The 20,539-nt window shown below is 37.4% G+C and overlaps 1 protein-coding gene across 1 annotated transcript in view; it reads left to right on the forward strand.

Annotated features, from left to right (window-relative positions):
- Positions 1 to 20,539, forward strand: part of LOC116514742 (dehydrogenase/reductase SDR family member on chromosome X-like) — a 127,917-nt gene that overhangs the window by 100,361 nt on the left and 7,017 nt on the right. Inside the window, 2 exon segments of the mRNA XM_032226425.1 lie at positions 4,692 to 4,741; positions 4,744 to 4,898. Of these exon segments, the coding sequence (XP_032082316.1) occupies positions 4,692 to 4,741; positions 4,744 to 4,898 (205 nt within the window).

The following is a 20,539-nucleotide window of genomic DNA, read 5'->3' on the forward strand; positions in this document are numbered from 1 at the left end:
AAAAGGCCAATATATCATGCCTTAATCCCATCCCCTGGAGCTGAAGGGGAGAACTCTTTATTATGTAAAGGAACTAGCTCAGGCTTTAATGACTCATGGACAAAGTGGGTGGGGCAGGAAGCTGCAGGGAGAGTTACTTTGTCTTTTTGAAACATGTTTCTTCCTTTTCACATCCAGAGAAACATAATATTCTGCCTTTTCAATATTTCCTAGGATAGTTCATTTTTGGGGAGAGGGCTAGGTGATAACTTCCTACAATACTTTGTACACTATACAAACTCATCTTCCACAGCTGACTTTTGATCACCAGCTGTCGGCTGTGACCAGGGGGGCATTTGCCCAGGTTCGCCTGGTCCGCCAGTTGCGGCCCTACCTAGACCGGGGGGCTCTCACAACAGTCACTCGAGCCCTTGTGATCTCTAGACTGGAATACTGCAATGGGCTCTACATGGGGTTGCCCTTGAGGTGCATCCGGCGACTACAGCTAGTCCAAAATGCAGCCGCGCGAGTGATAGTGGGCGCACCGCGGTTCGCCCACGTTACACCTGTCCTCCGCGAGCTGCACTGGCTACCTGTTGGTCTCCGGGTGCGCTTCAGGATACTGATGACCATCTTTAAAGCACTCCATGGTAGTGGATCTGGGTACTTGAGAGACCGCCTTCTGCCGATTACCTCCCTAAATCGACCAATTAGATCGCACAGACTGGGCCTCCTCCGAATCCCATCTGCCAGTCAATGTCGACTGGCGACCACACGGAGGAGAGCCTTTTCTGTTGCTGCCCCGACCCTGTGGAACGAGCTCCCCATGGAGATCCGTACCCTCACCACTATCCAGACCTTCCGCGCAGCCCTCAAGATCTGGCTCTCCCAGCAGGCCTGGGGATAGGTTTCCAATTACCCGCCCGAGTGTTTGATTGCTGAATGAAAGTTGTGTTTTATTATTTTTTCTTTGTGCACATATTGTTCTGTTTCTGACCTTGCACCCCCCTCCCCTGTGGTTGTAAGCCGCCCTGAGTCCCCTCAGGGAAAAGGGCGGCATATAAATCCCAATAAACCTATAAACCTATAAACCTTCCTTAATGCTATCATTCTTCATTCTTTGTTCTATGTAAGATTGTAACCTCATTCTAAGGAGGATATAATTTTAATATAGTTTTTAAAATGTTTGTTTGCTTTGCTGTCATAGATAGCAATCTACAAACTTAAAAATTAAGGTTATTTGTCACATGTTATTAGTTGCGAAGTCATGTCCGATCCCATGGAAAGTGTTCCTCCACGTATACTTTGTCCAACAAAGGATAATTTTCTAACTATAGTTCCATGTTTATACCTGATTACTTTTATATTTACTTTAAAATACATATATTCTGTGTATGTAAACGCTTTTGTGTTTCTTGTTTTGCCTGACATATGGCCCAATAGATAGAAAACAAGTGATTTAGTGCCTTCTGCTGGTAAAGTAGTTGTACAATCACAAAAAGATATACTAAAATAGTCGCTCTCATCATTTTGGGAGATGAGGTCATTGAACCTCTAACCTCTGATAACAACTGTCTCTTAGTCTGAGGGCTTCAATATATCTATTACCATAGATTGGTAGTAACTTCTAAGAAGTGAAATATTCAACAGTGCTTGTTCATGAGCTGGTGGTAGAATTCTGGGAGTTGAAGTCCATACCTCTTAAAATTGCCAAGTTTGAAAAACATTGATCTAAACTATTTGTGTATGCACCATGTCAATTACTGGTATATCTATTATTAATCTTAACACATACTTTGTCACATCATCTTTAAAGGGAGAAAGTAGTGTCACTTAGATATGTGCTTATCAGTATGTATTTAATGGATATACTGTGTGTTATTAAATGGATGCATTTTAGGGATTATGAATTGATGTAAAAGAAGTGTAAGGGGTGTTCTGTAACATGTGGGTTTTTTTGTTTTTGTTTTGGTTTTCATGTGTTTTTGATATGCCTAAACAGAAGGAAGATCTTCAGTCACATCATTGTGTCCTTATCTTGACTTTTTTTAACCATTTACTACAGACACCCATTAAGGCACCTTCTGAAATTTTCTAAAAATTTGATTCAAGAGACCCTATTATATTTGTTGGGGACAATATAATGATTCTGTAAACTTAGAGAGGGCTGTAAAGTACTATAAAGTCTAAATGGTATTGCTATTCATATCAATGAAACAATTTGCCAGTTGTATTTCTTGCTGTTGTAAAAGAGTAAAAACTAATAATGATACATCTTAAGTTGATTAATTTCCATCAAATAGTATATAAATAAGTTAGCTAAATAAGATTACAATAGTTATTCTTAATCTCGCAGCATCTTGCCTTTTTATAATGAGTATATCCAAATTGAAATTAAGTAGGTATGTCTAATTCGTATCCTCTACCAGATATGATGCAATTACATCTATTTCTTTCTGACAAATATTGTAACTGATGGGCAGTTAATGGGAGAAATGTTTAAATTAAAGGAAACCAAAATAGCAAAAATAAAAACCAAATTCAATAAATAAAACAGGACATAAATATATTTGTGTGGTTAAAGTGGGACTGTTGTGGAGGGCTGAACTTAATTCTGATGCCAGCTCATATGTGAGGAGGAAGCATAGAAGGAGGGAGGGAGCACAGAGCTTTGCCTCACCTGAGCTATGTTGCTGCTCTTCTGCTGTAGGCAGGAAAAAAGCTCATTCTCTCACCAGCCAATTAAAGGAGCGCACTCAGCTTCTTCTCCTCCCTGAAGTGCATTTATTACATTTCATTTTCTAACTTTTGACATTACTCAGTCCAGACAGGGACAGCCAAGAGCCAGATGTGGCTTAGGTGCCCTAAAATGCCCAGGTTGGCCTTAAATAAATAATAACATCAACAACAATAATGCCACAACATTTATGTGTGCATATCTGTGTCTGTCTGTCTGTTGTGACTACTAGGCTTCTCCATCTTCTCTTATTAATAGCAAAAGGATAAGGACCAGCATCTCCAGATAATTATATGAATTACTCATTTTCATATTAAATAAGCATATTAGTAAAGGTAACAGTTTATTAAATCTAAATATCAGACAGATTTTTTATTTTTATCTCTGATTGTGATCTCTTGAATGTTTTTCTAACCACAAAGCTTATACTAACATTTTCCAATTATATTCAATATTAATGTTCAAGAAATTCTTAACGTTACAGGACTTCAGTGACATCATAATCAGAGGCATTCAGTGTGGACATTTGTGTATCTGACCACAGTGTGTGTGCCAGTTACAAAAACCATTTATTAAATCTGTATGGAAAAAGCCAAAGCTAATATATACTAATTGATGACCCCTAATTAGCAATCATGTGCCTGCACAATAAAAACTGCATTGAATTAAGTTCCACATTAACATTTGTTTGCGGTGTCTGAAGACTGGAAATCTTCCGAGTCCTATTGAAACTTTCAGTTTTTGACACTGGCTTGTTCAGTAGTGTTTTGAACAGGATCTATACATTTCTAGGAAAGGGATTTGAAATGAATGTGTAAAAAATAGACCTCATCATTTCTGCATTACACAGCCATTGTCAATATTCTTTAAGATAAATTATATTACTATGGAAAATTGTTTTTATCCCATATTCATGTTTACTTTGATTTATATTGCATTTAAAGCTCTCTTTAAGTTAGCATTAACTTCTGGCGTTTGCCTAGATAAGTTCCTGCTGTTTTCTTGATAAATACTTTCCAAAGTGGCTTGCCACAGCTTTCTTCTTAGGTTTGGGAGTGACTGGACCAACATTACTCAGTTTGCTTTGTGCCTAGAACACATAGTGTCCTAGTTTCTACTCTAGTATCTTTAATCACTATACCCAATTGGCTCTCTTTCAAAGCGCACATAACTCTTTAATGTACAGTAGATCATTACCACAGATCTGGCTTGTGCAACCCTATAGCATGAGATTGCCTTTATTTGAAGCAGGAAAGGAATTTTGGAAACCAGACAAAATGGAATCATAAGGTATTTTGATTGTAATATTCTAAGGAAGAACAGTTTTTTTTTACATGTGCTATAATCTATATTATAGGAGAAAAAAATTGATAGTCTACAGTATATTACAAATCAGAAAGATTCTAGTTGTACCTTTAAATGTTAACATATTTCATTAAAAGACATAAACTCACAAAAGCTAATGCCTTTTTAAAATGTTAGTTTGAGACAGCGCTATGAGACACTATTTGATTATAGTGTTTCATGTGATCTTCTCTATGGCTTCTAGAGTCTCCTTTGACAACTACTGAAAAATGGTACATAATCTTTTATTATTTTCATGCAAAAGAAAAATTAAAATTGTCTTATAATAGGCTTCAAAGATTTTTCTTGAAACTAAGGAAAATTCAATCTACTTTAACACTCCGTCTCTACCCTAAAAGGCAGTGGTGAAGTCCCTAGCTGTCAAAAGTTGCCCATCTCTGGTTTATATTATCTCAAACATTTTCCATAAATCACTCAGTATAGGCTACATTGGTTTCTGCAAGATGATAAGTAATTATAGAGAGTTCCTACTGTGTACAGCTTTTTTAATTTCCTTTTCATAATTAATAATTCTCTTTCATAAGTTATCATCAGCAAATATCTGAAAACTGTGCCATGCTTCACTCTGAAATTATATTTATATGATTCTTTTTTCCCCCTCTATTTGCAGTTGCTTATATTCACCTCATGGAGCTTATGCTCAAAGCAAACTTGCTCTTGTATATTCAGCTATCAACTGCAACATCTCCTGACGTTAGAAGGAAGCCATGTGACGGTTAATGTTGTAGATCCTGGAGTAGTGAATACGGATCTCTATCAGAATGTCTGTTGGGCAGCAAAAATAGTCAAGTGGATGACAAGCTGGCTTCTCTTAAAGGTACTTGGAAATCCTTTAATATTTCCACATCCCTCTGATAGTTTTGTACATTGTTAAATATGTTTTCTCTAGAGTTTAATGTACTTTTTACACCCCTCCTCTATTTTCTTGGGGTTTTCCTGTGTTGTCAGTGTGAGAACATTTGTCCCTAAGAAGTTGAATCCAACACAATGAGGTTCTATCGAGGACCCACAGATCACAGCAAGCCTCCATTAATTGCATTCATCCTCCAGCAGCTCACAGGTATTCCTGACACATTGCTTTAGTAGCTCAAACTATGCAAGGCACAGTTTTAACATGGCTAGCCAGCTTTGTCTTCATTTTTGAAACTCTTGAGATTCCTGTAGCATCCTTCTGTTTAATGGTGGACATTTTTATGAAAGACTATTTAGACCCAATGCAAGATTTTCAAATAAGTGTGACTAAAACTCGCAAAGATTCTCAGCATCATTATACCTGAGCAAGACTATTTCCTTGGCTCAGTGCTACAAAGGCTGTCCAGCATACTAGTCGCTATCAATTAACATTTGGGTATCATCTTTGAATTTATATGCTATCCTAGATACAAAATAGGAAAGACTTCAGGAACCTTTGTAATTAGATTTTCATCTTCAGTGATGTGAGTGGCAGACTAGTGGGATGACTGAGATGATCTAGAGCCCTGATGGCGAACATATGGCATGCGTGCCACAGGTGGTACATGGAGCCATATCTGCTGGCACACGAGCTGTCCATGCACATGGGCGTACCGGCCAGCTGATTTTTGGCCTTCCGGATGGCCAGGGGAGGCCGTTTTTGCCCTCCCCAGGCTTCAGGAAAGCCTGGGGAGGGCAAAAAACAGCCCCAATGGGCCTCCAAAAGTCTGGACAAGCCCTCCTGCCCCCAGAGGAACAATCTATGCTTTGCATTATGGGTGCTGGGACCCTCACATTTTTGGCACCCAACAACAAAAAGATTAGCCATCACTGACCTAGAGAGTCTGTGCTAGCTATTGATGAACTCAAAGCGATCCTAGGTTCTAATCCATTCTCACCATGGAAAACTCACTGGATGATTTTGGGCTGTTCATTCATCCTCTGGATGCAACTACACAGGGTTGCTTCGGGTAGAGGGAGGGCGTATAAGTGTATCCTTTGTAAAAACTAAAATAGAAATCTAAAACCAGTAGATTCATAAATAAAATCTTGCTGTTTGCATTAGTACACCATTTTCTTTAAATATTTCATGTGAAGAGTTTAGTTACAATAATATCTCATATTGTATTATTATTAAGTAAATATAATGCAATACTAATATTTCATAATCTTAATGAAATATTTTTCATCATGATGAAAGATGAATAGCGAGGTTGACCAAATAACTTTTTTTCTTTAAATAGGAAACATGGCTTTTCTTTCTTGCCCAATGAAAGGGTAGCTGCAATATGGTCCTTTTGGGGTTGTAATTATAAGACAGTTGCACCTTCTGTAGTTGGCCATAAGGGATACTTTGACAAATAAAGGATATATCTTCTTGGAAATGTGTATATTCAAGAATGAATATTTTCCCTTCGGATAGAACTGTATTTAAATACAGCACACACAGAGCTTAATAATATCGCCTAATCACTCTGTCTATTTCTCAGGTGTGTGTGTGTTCATATTTTAAAAAAGTTATTAGTAATACAATAGAAATGGATTTTATGGGGGGGATCTTTTAAAAATCTTAAAAAATCTTGTTGCTTTCTGTATTTGCGTTTAGAAGTATTAAAAAATAGCTTACCTCACCTGCTGACATTCCTTTTCTTCTGAAATAAAAGATGTGGTACGTCCTATCAAGTGATTGCAATTGTGCTTCAAGTGTTCTTTGTGCCATTCTGCCTTACCTATGTGCCAGAATAAGCAATTGATTTCATCAAAGGGGATGAAACGATTATTAAAAATTGGCTGCTGCTGTTTATGTTATTTTCTATAGTCCTTCTTTCTTTATATTTCCATTGAAGTACCCGCTATATTGACAGAATAAAACATAGGGCTGCAAGTCAACTAAATTAAATCTGCCATACAGGTTCATTTTAAGCACTGTGTCCTCCATGTAATAACTAGGCACAAGATAAACGCTCATGTTGCCATGAAAATTGCTTCTGTAAGACAAAAAATAAATACAGTAGTAAATTTTATAACCTTTGATTTAACTCCCTGAGAACTGCCTAGAGCTTCCATCAGAAAAATACAGACGAGAGACATAATTTATCATGTGGGCACATCAATTGAAAAGAGTTCGTGTCGAGAAATAAATGTTAGTATTGTAATGAGCATTGTGATGAGAAAATGAGAGCTGCAGGAAATCTGTCCCACAAATCAAGGACCCTTTTTCTTAGAGAAAAATATAAGGAAATATGGATTGGATATCAATATGCTGCTGTCTTGAAATGGAAGTACTTTGATGACAGACGACAAAGTAATGGAATTCTTCCAACTTTGTCTTAAGATTCTTTGTAAATCTGTTGAGTTAACCAGTTCTACTCATTCTGTGTTGGTTTTCTTCATGTCTGAAAATCTTCTCTTTTTTTTTTTCTTTTCCTCATCTGTCCGTGTTGTTATATATTTTTGAACAAATGTCAAATACAGATTGAACAAATAAATTGCAGATCATGAAATACTTTTATATGAATGGATAGATAAGTGACAGAAAGTTCATCTATAAGGTTAAGAAGTACCAAAAATAAAGATACAAAATGCAAATTTATAACTATAAAATAAAACATAAGTTGAAAACATTGGGAAGGGAATTTTGGTGATACATTCCTGCCTTCATTTCCTTCTTTTCCCCCAGCCATTAACCACTACTTAAATATTTATGCTTTCTTTAATATTTAATATTAAACATTGGTATTTATTGCTTGTATTTGTTTAAGTCATTCCATTTGTTGTTTTTAATTCATCTCTTGATTCTTTTCCTAGAAGCCATGTCCCAGATGTAGAATCTGCCTTGCTATGTAATGTGTCAATTCCTGCTTAAATTAAATTATGAATATATAAATAGCTAAATTTATAGCTTACCAGGGGTTGTGACACTAAATACATATTTCCCTGGCTCAGCTGATAAAGGAGGAGAACCTTGTGGCTTAGTGGTTAACATAACTGCTTAATATGTAATACAGCACAGGTTCAAATCCCAGTAAGGGTATGGCTAGCTGATGAGAGCTAAAATAGCTTGAAATAGATCTATACTAGTCTCCCTTTATTTATTTATCAGCACAAATGCAACACACACATACCCTTACTGGGATTTGAACCTGTGCTGTATTACATATTAAGCAGTTATGTTAACCACTAAGCCACAAGGTTCTCCTCCTTTATCAGCTGAGCCAGGGAAATAGGTATGTATTTAGTGTCACAACCCCTGGTATGCCCAAATATGGGAGGAAGCAGACTGCTTCCTTTTCTCTGTCTATCGGCTCGTCACAAGAGACCATCACGACAGAAAGCCATTATTTTTACTGTTGCCTTTGTTACATTTGTGTTGCATTTGTGCTGATAAATAAATAAAGGGAGAAAATACAGGAAAATGAGCCACAAATATCAAATATCATGCAATTAATAATCATTAGAAGTTTGTGACATTATAAGATATAATTATAAGATATAATTTTTTGATCAATGACCCTGCTTGGCTAACCCAACTGAAGTCATTGAAAAACTATAGTGAGTAAATAATATATTAAATCAGTATAAAAATAGGATATAAACTGCATAACCCAAATTTTGGATATGGCATGATTACATGCATAAGATTGTAGTCTTAAGAATTTAATTCTAGTTGATAACCTAGTTGAATTAAATTCTATGTCAATTTCATTTTTTCAATACATGTTTCTAGACATCAAGGTATTCTCCCAAATTTGGTTTGCTGTTCTTCCAAAGAGGAAACCAGAAATCATTTCCTATAAAAGCCATACAGAATCCTTGGAATCATTAATATGTATATATAATGCTAATTTAATATTTTTGAAGGGATACATGGGTTAGTAAAATTTAGTATGAATATCATAGATTGCAGTGGGGTTGCAGAATTTGTTGTATTCTACATAGCATCATTTTCTGGTTCTTGCAACACTGCTATCATGTATTTTTTTTAAAAAAAAATCCAACTTGTTTGTTATATTTACAACATTTACAGAAGAGAGAATTATTTATTTTTGCTGGAGTTATTATCTAACAGTAAAATCCCTTATACAAAGTTTGAGTATAATCTTTGAAGTATATTGAATATTTTTTTTGAAATTCACACTGTTGCATCTCTATCACTATATTCAAACACTGTATTCAATCATACAGTTCTTCTACTATCTCTTCAGAACTTAGCTTTCCGGCAGAGTTTTTGCCTCATATTTACAGATGTCATACCTAAATTTTCATGTTTTTGTGTTTGTGCATGATATTTCCAGTTAACACTATTTTTTTAGATTGGCAAACAATACTTTTTTCAACACATAGTACATGTTTCTTAAGTCAGCAGCTTCTCTTCTTATTTATTCTCTCTGAAAATATTGTATAGATTAGATCTGCATTATTATTGTTTTTGCCTTTAAATTACTCTTGAAAAAAGTGTTCTTCGCAATATTTTTGGAGGTGTTTTTCCCTTCTCTACTTCCTTGGACTGAGAGAGTGACTGACCCAAGTTCACCCGGTTGGCTTCATACCTAATGTGGGACTAGAATTCACAGTCTTCTGGTTTCCAGCCTGGTACCTTTAACTACTACACCATATTATTCTATTAATACTAAAAATTACTGACAAAATATGTATCACAGCTATAATTGCACATTTGCTCTTTTGTATAAATTTATGCTGATATGTAAAGGCAACAGGTCTATTGGATCCTAGTCCATATTTCAACTGATAGGAAATAAAAATATTGCTAGTTAGAAGCATAAGTCTCAAATTGTTCTGCAATTGGATTTGGCTCAGCGGTTGCCAGTCTGTTCTACATTTTGCTTTTCTTACTAGAAATATCTAGTAAGGGTGAAGCAAAGAATTTGATAAACAAGACAGCATCACTCTCGTAAAGAGACTGTTGCAAATACATGTTTTAATGTGGGCCCTGGTCAGCATTACAAATATGTTACTCTTTATGCCATGTTAATTTATTGCAAGAGTTTAATTATATCTGAGGTTTAAATATAAATATTGATTAGATTACCTCAAACGTAACCTACTTATTTAAAATGCAAGTGAATTTAATTCTATTTTCTGCTCTTTGGTTAACCTTATAACCTTTTATTTATTAATTTGGGTTGATCTTCTTTTCATTTGCTTCTCTTGTGTCTTAACCTCTTCTCTTTGTTTGTCTAGTCCAAATAACTTCCACATTCCACTATAGCTTGAACATTTAGCATAACAAACCCTAACCTGTGGATCCATCACTTAATAATCTCACAAGAATTTATCCAGTATTGACTGATTGATTGAACTTACATCCCCTTCCTCACTCTGAAAAGCAACATTGGGTGGCTTACAACTAAAATATTTCACATACAGTATGTGTTTAACAGATTCTATCACTGAAATTATGTTTTCTAAAATGAGTGCAGATGCTGTTTTGCAACCCTTAGCTTGTGCAGTGAATTAGAGTTAAGTTTGGAAAATATTGAAAGTCATTGATAGTTTGCCTCTGCTGAGTAACTTATAGTTACAAATATTTCCAGAGTCTTCCCTCAGATTCCAAAGCATCTGATATAAGCTTCAGGAAGTCAGGAAGGGATCATGCCAGGCAGCAAATTCCATCATTTTGTGAGAAGGACCCTGTCCACTGCCTAGACAATCATCACTATCGTATGCCCCCTCCCATCCAGTGACAAAGTCATGTGGGATGCAGAATGTGAAACCCAGTGGAGCAAATTTCAATCAAGGCAATATCTACCTTCCTCCAAGCAGGGATTGATAATACATGCCTGGTCTGCACACTCAGCATTTACTAGGAAATGTTGCTAATATATTTTGGCTTATTTGACAAGAGACAAAGAATGGATTGTGAGAAAGTTATGATAGAGCAGACCACCAACTTAATTTCATTTTTGTGAAATGGAGGCACTGGCTAAGCAAACTTCCAGCACTTGCTCATCCAGTTCTTGAGGAATCCTCTATAAAGGGATAGTAGAGAACTCTTTGAATTTCTTATTTCTGTTCCTCAGATCTATTAAATCAGAAGAACAATTTCCACTATTCATATACAGTTTATTGGTTTGCTTACATATTGTCCGGCTTTGTCCTTGTTAAGTTCCAGAACAACAGCTCTAGCCCAAGTTTTGCTTGCTTGCTTGCTTTGAGGAGGTTTGATGCAGAAAGAAGATAATCCCAACTCCTGCATGGCTATTTTGCATGCTACCTTTAGTTTTGGAAGAGAAAAACATGGAGCTTCCAATCTTTTTTGTCTGCCCTTCAACAGATTTAATATATCAAAGGAGTTCAGAGAACAGCCTATTTTAGAAGACCAAATTCATCTTGATGTTCTTTAGAAGGCAAGATTTATGAATTGCTGTAGTGACTTAACTTCAAAAATGATGTGAGACAGCTGAGGAGCCAGGACATGGAAAACAAGCCATACATCTCTCCAGTGGGAAATTATTTGGCTTGTGGTTCCTTCATTAATGCTGCAATGTAATGTTTGCAGCATTTCCTCTGTGTTAGAGTTAAGCCAGAAATGAATTAGCTGAATTGCTGAAAATGTGTGACTTTATGAGAACACAGATGTAATTCCAGTCCTGAATTGGCAGAAATGCCACATGTGGTGGAACAGTGGTATCAGTTGCTGGAGAATACAAATGAAAGGCTGTTGTTGTCCTTGGGGATTTTTTCTTGACTTCTCCTTGAACTCAATAGGCTTTTGGTCTGATTCACCACAGTTCTTTGTTGTGCTCTTCGGTATTCTCTTTTTGGCATGCATCATAGTTAGGAATAATTTACATATGATTTTCTTAACATGTTAAAATATATGAATATATATTCTAAATTTTCAGTTCAGTGGACTTGCCATCACACACACACACACACACACACACACACACACACTACACTTTTATTTATTTATTATTATTTATTACACTATTTTTTACAGAAATAGTTGCAGCCACTGTTTAGCAGTAGGATGTTTCCAAACAGGCAAAAGTAATAACCATGGAGATGGGTTTGAAATTTTGGTGTTGTTATGGTTTGTTGCAATTAGCCACATAGACTGGATTTGCATTGTTATTCACCTATTGACTCTTCCCATTGACCTGAGATAGGCAGCTTTTATTATTTGATAGTATTAAAAGTATTGTCACAGGATTTAAGCTGTTTTAAGCTGCCTTTTGCAATTGACTGATGGCGACAATGCTGATTATGTTTTATTATAGAGAATTTATTATTTTTAAAAAGATAGGAATTTGAGTGAGAGACAAGGACAATTAAGGAACTGCATCAGGTTTAAAGTATATTTTATAGACAAACATTAGAGGTCTTTGTTTTGATGACATTAGAAGTCTGGAAAAGTTGAATGGAACCTGGGCAATTGCACTAGATTAAATGGAGTGTAGTTTTTGTTTTTGTTTTTTATTTGCTGAAAATTACATATCAAATATATAAAGAATAATTTTATATCAGATACTGGAAATCAGCTAGTCTGTATTCTTTTACATTTAATAATAGTTAATTTTGTCATACCCATTGTAATTTTGTAAAGTTGGTAGTCAGCACCATTAATAGGATTAAGCCCACTAATTTTTTAAAAATGTATTATTTTTCTAATCTATTTATCTGTTTACAGGTAAAATAAATTCCAATTCAAACTAATTGTTTCAGTAAATTTACATCATCATTTATTCAAATACTTTGAAATTAATTCATTCTTAATTGTTGTGCATGAATTTTTTAAAGTTCAAAGTACATACTATAGATTGGGCTTACCCTCTGTCTCATTTCTATATATTTTGTTCTCTCATATGTTTATTTCTTAAGATCAAATGACATCTAGAGCATTTACTTGTTTCATTTGGGTAAGTGTAAAATCAGTAGCACAGAATATAGCAATAGCAATAAGACTTTAATACTGCTTCAAAGTGCTTTACAGCCTTCTCTAAGCAGTTTACGGAGTCAGCATATTGCCCCGATATTGCCCCCAATAAGGAAATGTTAGACCTCTAAACTGAAATGGAAATGGAACCTCCAAATTGGGGATTATTCCGTAAATAAGAAATCTTTATAATATATGTTGATTCTTTGTATGGAACTTTGTATACACGAGCTATTAAAACCTTAAAGTTGGAAGAGGTCATGTAGACCAGTGGTCCCCAACCCCCGGTCCGCGGACCGGTGCCGGGCCGGGGAGTACCTGGCACCGGGCCGCGCAGCGGCCGGGGGCCATGATCGCTGCAGCGGCCGGGGGCCGCCACCAAAGGACCTTCCCGGAGTTGCTTTTCTGAGCAACGGGGAGACAGAAGGGACAAAGTACCGTCTGTTTTGCCCATGCCACGAGGGCAGCAGGAAGACTAGGACAGGGATCTCCTCTTGGCTCCAGCCAGGGAGAGAAGCAGCAGAGAAAGGTAAACCAGCATTTTATATTTTATTTGCTTTATTTGCTTTGCGCCCGAGTGGGGCGGGGAAAACACCTCGCCAGAGGCTGCTGGAGAACTCTTTCCAAAGAGAGGGTCTGGGAACTGGGCGGGCGAGATTGGAGCGGGGAGCCAGGGAGCGCACTTGCTCCCCTTTCCCATGGCCTGCCTTTCTCCACGGAGCCTGTGGATGCGGCTGCTGGCTGTGCAGGTGGCCTGGAGGGAACCCCCGAAGCTCCTGGCATGGCCCTGGCATTGGAGATCCGCGTTTCCAAAGCGTAGCATTATTTCACTCCTCTCCTGTTTTTTGTGGGGGGAGCTACGAGAAGCGGGTGGTGGCACTTGGGGAATATTTGTGTCCCCGGGAGATCTGCTCTTCCCCGCCCCTTACCTCCGAAGGGGAGGCCAGGCGTGGGAGAGAGTGCTAATGATAATGCCGATTCCCTCCTGTTTCTGTGGGTTTGGGGGGGTGGGGAGAGAAGGTAGTTGCAGAGCCTGGACTGAAGTTAGGAGGCTGACTCGCTACAATAAGCAGTGACCATTATTTGGAGGAAGAAAAAGCATAGCAGTGCGACGGAGATTCACTCTTTCAGAACCTGCATCATCTTTTTTCAAATGAAAAAAAAAGCCTTTTAAACATTCTTATTCCTAAAGGCAAAAAACCCATGAGGCTTGCTGGAGAACGGAGCGGAGGTGACGTACGAGGGGGAGGCTGGGCGCCATGGTGGGGGAAGCTGTTGCTGAAATAATTCGATCTGTCAGGAACTCGGAGGTGGGGGGGAGGTCAGTGGGAAGCCTTTGCCGGCCCAACGCCAGCCGTAGCTCTGAAGTTGCTTTCCTTTCTACTGAATCCCCTGCTCAGCAAAGCAAGTTGGGGGAAATCCTTTGCGCGGCTAGAAAAGGTCTTCACTCACTCCCTCTTTGCAGCACGCCCCGATGTGAAAAACGCCGAGATCGGCACACTTGGGGCTGCTGCTGCTGTGATGTCCAGGGAGGCTCCGCTGGTCTAGAACCCATCCACAGGGGGAGGGATCGTCTTCCCGAATGGGCTGGTAAGGGGATAGAAAAGGTTTTTCTCCAGTTCAGGTTTCAGCTTCTTGGCTCCATTATCTCATTATCTCTTTCCAGCTTCTTTTGTGAGCCTCTAATTAAGGTTCATTTTTATGCCTTAATAAAGATCACCTGGTTAAAAAGAAGGAAGAGGCTCCACTGGTCCGGAGCCCATCTGCAGGTTGGGAAGGAGGGAGAGACAGACAGAAAAACAGACAGACAGAGACACAGAGAGATGCACACACAGAGTGAGTGAGTGAGTGAGTGAGAAACAGATAGACACACACATACATATACACACAGAGTGACAGAGAGAGGAAGGGAGGGGAGAGGGATAGAGTGATAGAGGGAGGGAGAGACAGACACACACAGAGTGTGTGATTAAGTGAGTGAGTGAGAGATAGACACACACACACATACACAGAGTGACAGAGAGAGAGGAAGGGAGGGAGAGAGATAGAGAGAGAGAGCTTTCAATTTGTAGGGATGTAACCTGGCTGTTTTTGCCTGCTCTCAAAAAGATGAGCAGGGTTGAACCTGGCTAATAATTGGAGGGGAACCCACCTGGGAATCTCAGTACTGTATATTTAATAGTAAAATATTAAAAATTGTCCAAAAGCAACAATGACAATTTTCATACTACTGCTAAGAAAATTACGACACATCAATAAAATTATAGGAGCTGAGTTTAACTCAAGAGAAACTTTTCTAAAGGTAGACAGTTATATAACAATTCCACAATTCTGAAAGAACAAGCTTGTTCTATATGAAATTTAATGCTACAGTAGAATGAAGTAACACTGAAGGTAAGTGCAGGTAGTCCTCAATGCACGACCACAATTGAGCCCAAAATGTATGTTGTTAAGTGAGAAATTGATTGTTTTTGCCCCATTTTACAATTTTTCTTGCCACATTTGTTAAGTGAAACAATTTTTTTAAATCAAACATCCCCCCCCCCCCCGTCAATGGTGTCCCTCACCTAAAAGTCCACTGGGTAATTTGGTCATTTGCTCTCAGATGAACCAATCTCACTGTTGTTGCAGGAAAAAATGGCACAATATTTATTTATTAGACTATATATGCTGCTTTGGGCTTCTGGTGTTCGCTGCAGCGCAAAGGCTCCTGGGCCGTGCTTTTGAAAGCTCCTGGGAAGAGAGGGAACAACCCCCCCCACCCCTGCACGCGCTCAGTGGGCCACGGTAAAATTATCAAAGGCTGACTGGTCCGCGGTGATAAAAAGGTTGGGGACCACTGATGTAGACTAATGGTTCTCAACCTTTATTACACATGGCCCCATTCTGAGCTATATTTATACTAACTACCTCCATAGTTAGCTGGGGAAAAGGTACTATAAATACATGATTTCCACTGTTTATTAATTTAATAGTGCTAAAATTATCACAGATGTGAGGAATTGACCATGCCTTTGGCAGTTAAGATTGGGTGCTCCATTCAGAACCCCCTAGAAATATGGCATCGTGTCCTGGGGAAGTAAGTGTATGACCCATATTGAGAATTGCTGATTTAGACTATTAGTGTAACTCCTAATTTTGAGGAAGAAAAGTTTTATTTTCAGCTGCAGACCAGTAAAATAGATACATATATAATTAAAACCAAATAAGCTAAAAAGTAAAGATAAAGGTTTCCCCTGTCTGGTTGTGTCCAACTCTAGGGGGCGGTGCTCATCTCCGTTTCTTAGCCAGCATTGTTTGAAAACATTTCTATGGTCATGTGGCCAGCATGACTATTCATCAAAGTGTACCGAATGCTGTTACCTTCTCACTGTAGTTGTATCTATTTATTCGCATTTGCATGATTTCAGACTGCTAGGTTGGCAGATGCTGGGGCAAATACTGGGAGCTCACTCCATTGGGTGGCACCTAGATCTTCAACCCTGCTCAGCATCTTTAACCACTGAGCCATTATGCCCCTCAAAAAGCAAATTTAAAAATGAAATAGTTATATTGCTGTCAAGTTAAAAAGCCCAGGAAAATGTGGTAATTAATCTACAAAATTATTCCAGACTACACTGCCATGAGCCACTTTCAGCTTGAATATGTCTTGCAAACCAAAATCTGTTTGTTCCAATTTTTAAAACAGCCTGATATTCTGTTTGATTAAGCTCAAATAATCCATTAGAACAATGTAAAAATACCCTGACATTGAAATAAATACATACAGCTTATTTATTAACTACAAAATCAAAGTTAAAAAACAGCCCAATTATTAGCCTGCAGTGCTGTGTGGTTCAAAAGTGTTGCAGAAATATATCATTCACATCCCATTTTCAATATTTGTTTCCTTGTAACTCTTTGTTCTCAAAGCTGTATAAACTGTTTAAAACAACGGACATTATTACCTGCTTAAAATTACAGGAACATAGGTTTAGCAAAATGAAAATAATTAAAGTAATTTATCACGCAGAGTGACGTGAGATGTTTTGTTTGAATAAAAATTAACTTTTCTTTCTTCTCCATCTGTGTTCCAGAACTAAGGCTTTTGCAAATTTTACTAATGACTGCAATCCTCTTAATGAACACAGTTTAAGATGTTAAGGGTTAAAAAATTTAATTCATTCATTAAGGATATTAGTTATTTTAAAAATGTATTTCCAACTGTGTGGTTTAGTCTACTAATTCTATCTCAGCTTTCTTAAAAACTTTATTGTGCCTTGCAGTGGAACATAAAAGGATAGTAAAGGAAGATGTTATAGCAGGTGTCTCAGTGGTGGGATTCAATTTTTTTTACTAGCAGTTCTGTAGGCATGGCTTGGTGGGTATGGCAAGAGAAGGGTACTGCAAAATCCCCATTCCCTCCCGATCAGCTGGGACTCGGGAGGCAGAGAATAAATGGGGGCAGGGCAATCAGATGTGGTATTTACTGGTTCTCCGAATTACTCAAAATTGCCGCTACCGATTCTCCAGAACTGATCACAACCTGCTGAATACCACCTTTGAGGGGTCTTCTGTTGGGCATATATATATATATATATATATATATATATATATATATATATATATATATATATATATATATATATATATATATATATATATATATATATATATAAATTGGCTTCTATCATAACAGTGAAGTAGAAATTGATGAGAATGAAGTTCAGCACCTGTCCATATACATAGGATTACTTTAGTTGGCTTTTAGTATTCCTTTGATTTACCCATCACACAGATTCACAATATAGATTACCAGACTGCTAGGCCTTCTGCATTTTCATTTTATTTCATTTCTTCTGGCCATTTCCTACAAGTACTCACATGCATTTTGTTCTCATTCAGAAGAAGGTCAAGATTACTTCATAGCTGGCTCTCAAGTATTTTTCTCTACTTTAATGCAATTCTAATCATACTTTTATTAGAGACATATTAGGATATGTTTGGTGCGTGTAGAAGAGGTTATAGGTAGAATTGGGAAAGATTCTGTCAGAAATGCTGGAGATTTGCTGCTCATACTGCCAACACTTAGATGCATGATTGCTCTTTCTGCCACTGTTTCTTATCTCCCAGTATATCCTATCACCATATTGTAAATCAGAACATGCAGCCATTTTTATATCAGTGGTAACATTGCAAATGATGCTAAAGCCAGTAGCATCAGTAACAAATATTTATGAGTGACACTTAGTTTCTCTTTCTCTGACAGTCTCTTTTTCCGTGATCTTCTTTCTATTCCTGTCATTCTTTCCAGCCAATTGGCTTGGAAAGGAACAGATAGCTCTTAAGATTTATACTGAACTCTTAGTAAATTAAGCCATCAGATTAAAAAAAATTAACTCAAGGGCACAAACAGCTCTTGTCTTCGGATAAATTATTTTACAGGTAGTCCTCACTTAACAATTGTTCATTTAATGACCATTCAAAATTATGGTAGTGTTGAACCAGAATAGTTTATGACCTGTACACTGTACCCTATTGAATTTTATATTATATTTTTCAACTGTTGGTCTCATCTTTGTTCTTCTTATATTGTGCCTTTTGGGTCATTTATTGTCTGTACAGTAATCCTCAGAGTATGAGAAATAAACAAAATCAGCTTGAACACCTTGTAGTAGTAAGGTGATTTAATAGGAGTTATGGATACCTGGAGGAATGACTCATTACATCTAGCTATTGAACAATGCAATTCTTTGAAAAAGAATAGAAGTCACAGAAATGCATAGCAACTGTTGAAAATACCCATGTCTGCACTGATATCCAAATGTGTGATTATAGCAATTCTGTAAAAAGCATCTGGGTTAAAATAATTGAAGAGATGAATTAAGAACAGGTCTATTATTTAATATCACCCATCAACTCAAGAAGTAGAATTATCCTAAAAGTAAATTTCAGATATTTTCAATGATTTCATATAGTAGTGACAGGGAATTTCCATTTAACTTATATCTGGTGAAAGCTAACCTGAATCATGAAGAAACTACTATTAATGAATTAAAAGACTGAAAAGTGCAAAGGAGCAATGTGTAAACATAAATACATATAGTATAGAATGCAACATGGATCTGATCAAAATATTAACTAACACTGGATCAAAATCATTTGCATCAGACTCTTCATCATTGCAACTGTGGTTGTAATAATGAGGAATTTCTTAGTTTTTGTGGTGATTCCATTAGACTGATTTCTCAGTAATAGCAGAATTTCAGAATAAACAGTTTCGAGCATCTGCTGATGGGAAAATTAAGTGCCAGGTAAGACTGAGTAGCTCAGGAGGATGTGTGCAAAAAATCCAAACCAATGCCATGGTGTACTTGAAAACCGATGTTCTTACATCTCCCATCCATTACTATGAAGATAATGTGTCAAAACTCATCTTTCTATATCAGGCACTCCTGGGCAGTGAGTTGGGAATAGCAGTGGAAGCAATGTAACAGCGATGTGTATTTGGCTGACTTGTTCCATAGGTCCAAGTCAAATACTATTTGCTTGATGTCAGCCATGTTTTCCTATTCCCCTTTCAACTTGCTGCCTTTGCCTTGCTGAATAACTTCAGGAAGTGAATAAAAGCACAAGAGATCCCCCATCCTTAACTTGATTCTAATGTGCAATGAAATCATACAACTGATCTACACAACCAGCTTGCCCCAGTGTGAATACTGACTTTCACAGTTGGGATGAACAACTACATCCTCTAGTGCCAACCCACTAGGAAAGCAACTTCAACCCATCTCTTTCTGCTATTACAAAAGCGATGTTTTCTGACTTTTGCTAACAAAAGCAATGCTGACTGTTTTACCCGTTGCACTTCATTTTGCAAAATTCTCCATACCAATTATATATTCTCTCTGTGTGTGTGTGTATTTGTGCATATGTATGTATGAATGCTCATGAGAGCTAATTGTTAAATTTTCAGGGAGTCAATTGAGAGCAGAGCTAAGCCATGACTCTTATGGCACAAATCAGCTGCTCTGGAACTAGGGGTGCAACACATTGGCAGCAATGGAGATAGTAGAGCCAGTTTCTTAAACATTTACCAGCACATCAATAAGTGGACACCATATATCCTGCTCCATCCAGAAAAGAAAAATGCTTAATTTCTTAGCCCAGATTCAAAAAGGAAACTAGCAGGGGACGCCACCAGTTACAACTTGTGCTAAGTGTGGGCTGAACAGAACATCAGGAAATGCTTCTGGACAACGAAAAGAGGTTGGAAATCTCAAGCCTTTCCTTAGCATATGACTATATGCAGTTTTAAATAGGCTTTTCTCATTTTACCCTGATCTGTATATGCATTTTGAGTTTCAGGCTGCATCACAAAATCTGGAAGTGAATTGTAAACCCTTAACTGCTCTTCAGTTTATGAGAAGTATATGTTTGCACTGCAATGCAAACCCAATTAATTTTATCCTCCTTCCCAGAAGATTATGTTGCAGGCCCTTCCTTCAAAGGCCTTTATTTTAAGAGATAACTGAAATACATTTTTAATATGCAGCACTTTATAGCCTGCTGTGTTACCTTATTAGTATGATTTTTAACTCTCCACTAGAGATGGAAAGGAGGAGGAA

This window comes from Thamnophis elegans, chromosome 11, assembly GCF_009769535.1.
Source record: "Thamnophis elegans isolate rThaEle1 chromosome 11, rThaEle1.pri, whole genome shotgun sequence".
NCBI classification, from domain to species: Eukaryota; Metazoa; Chordata; class Lepidosauria; order Squamata; family Colubridae; genus Thamnophis; species Thamnophis elegans.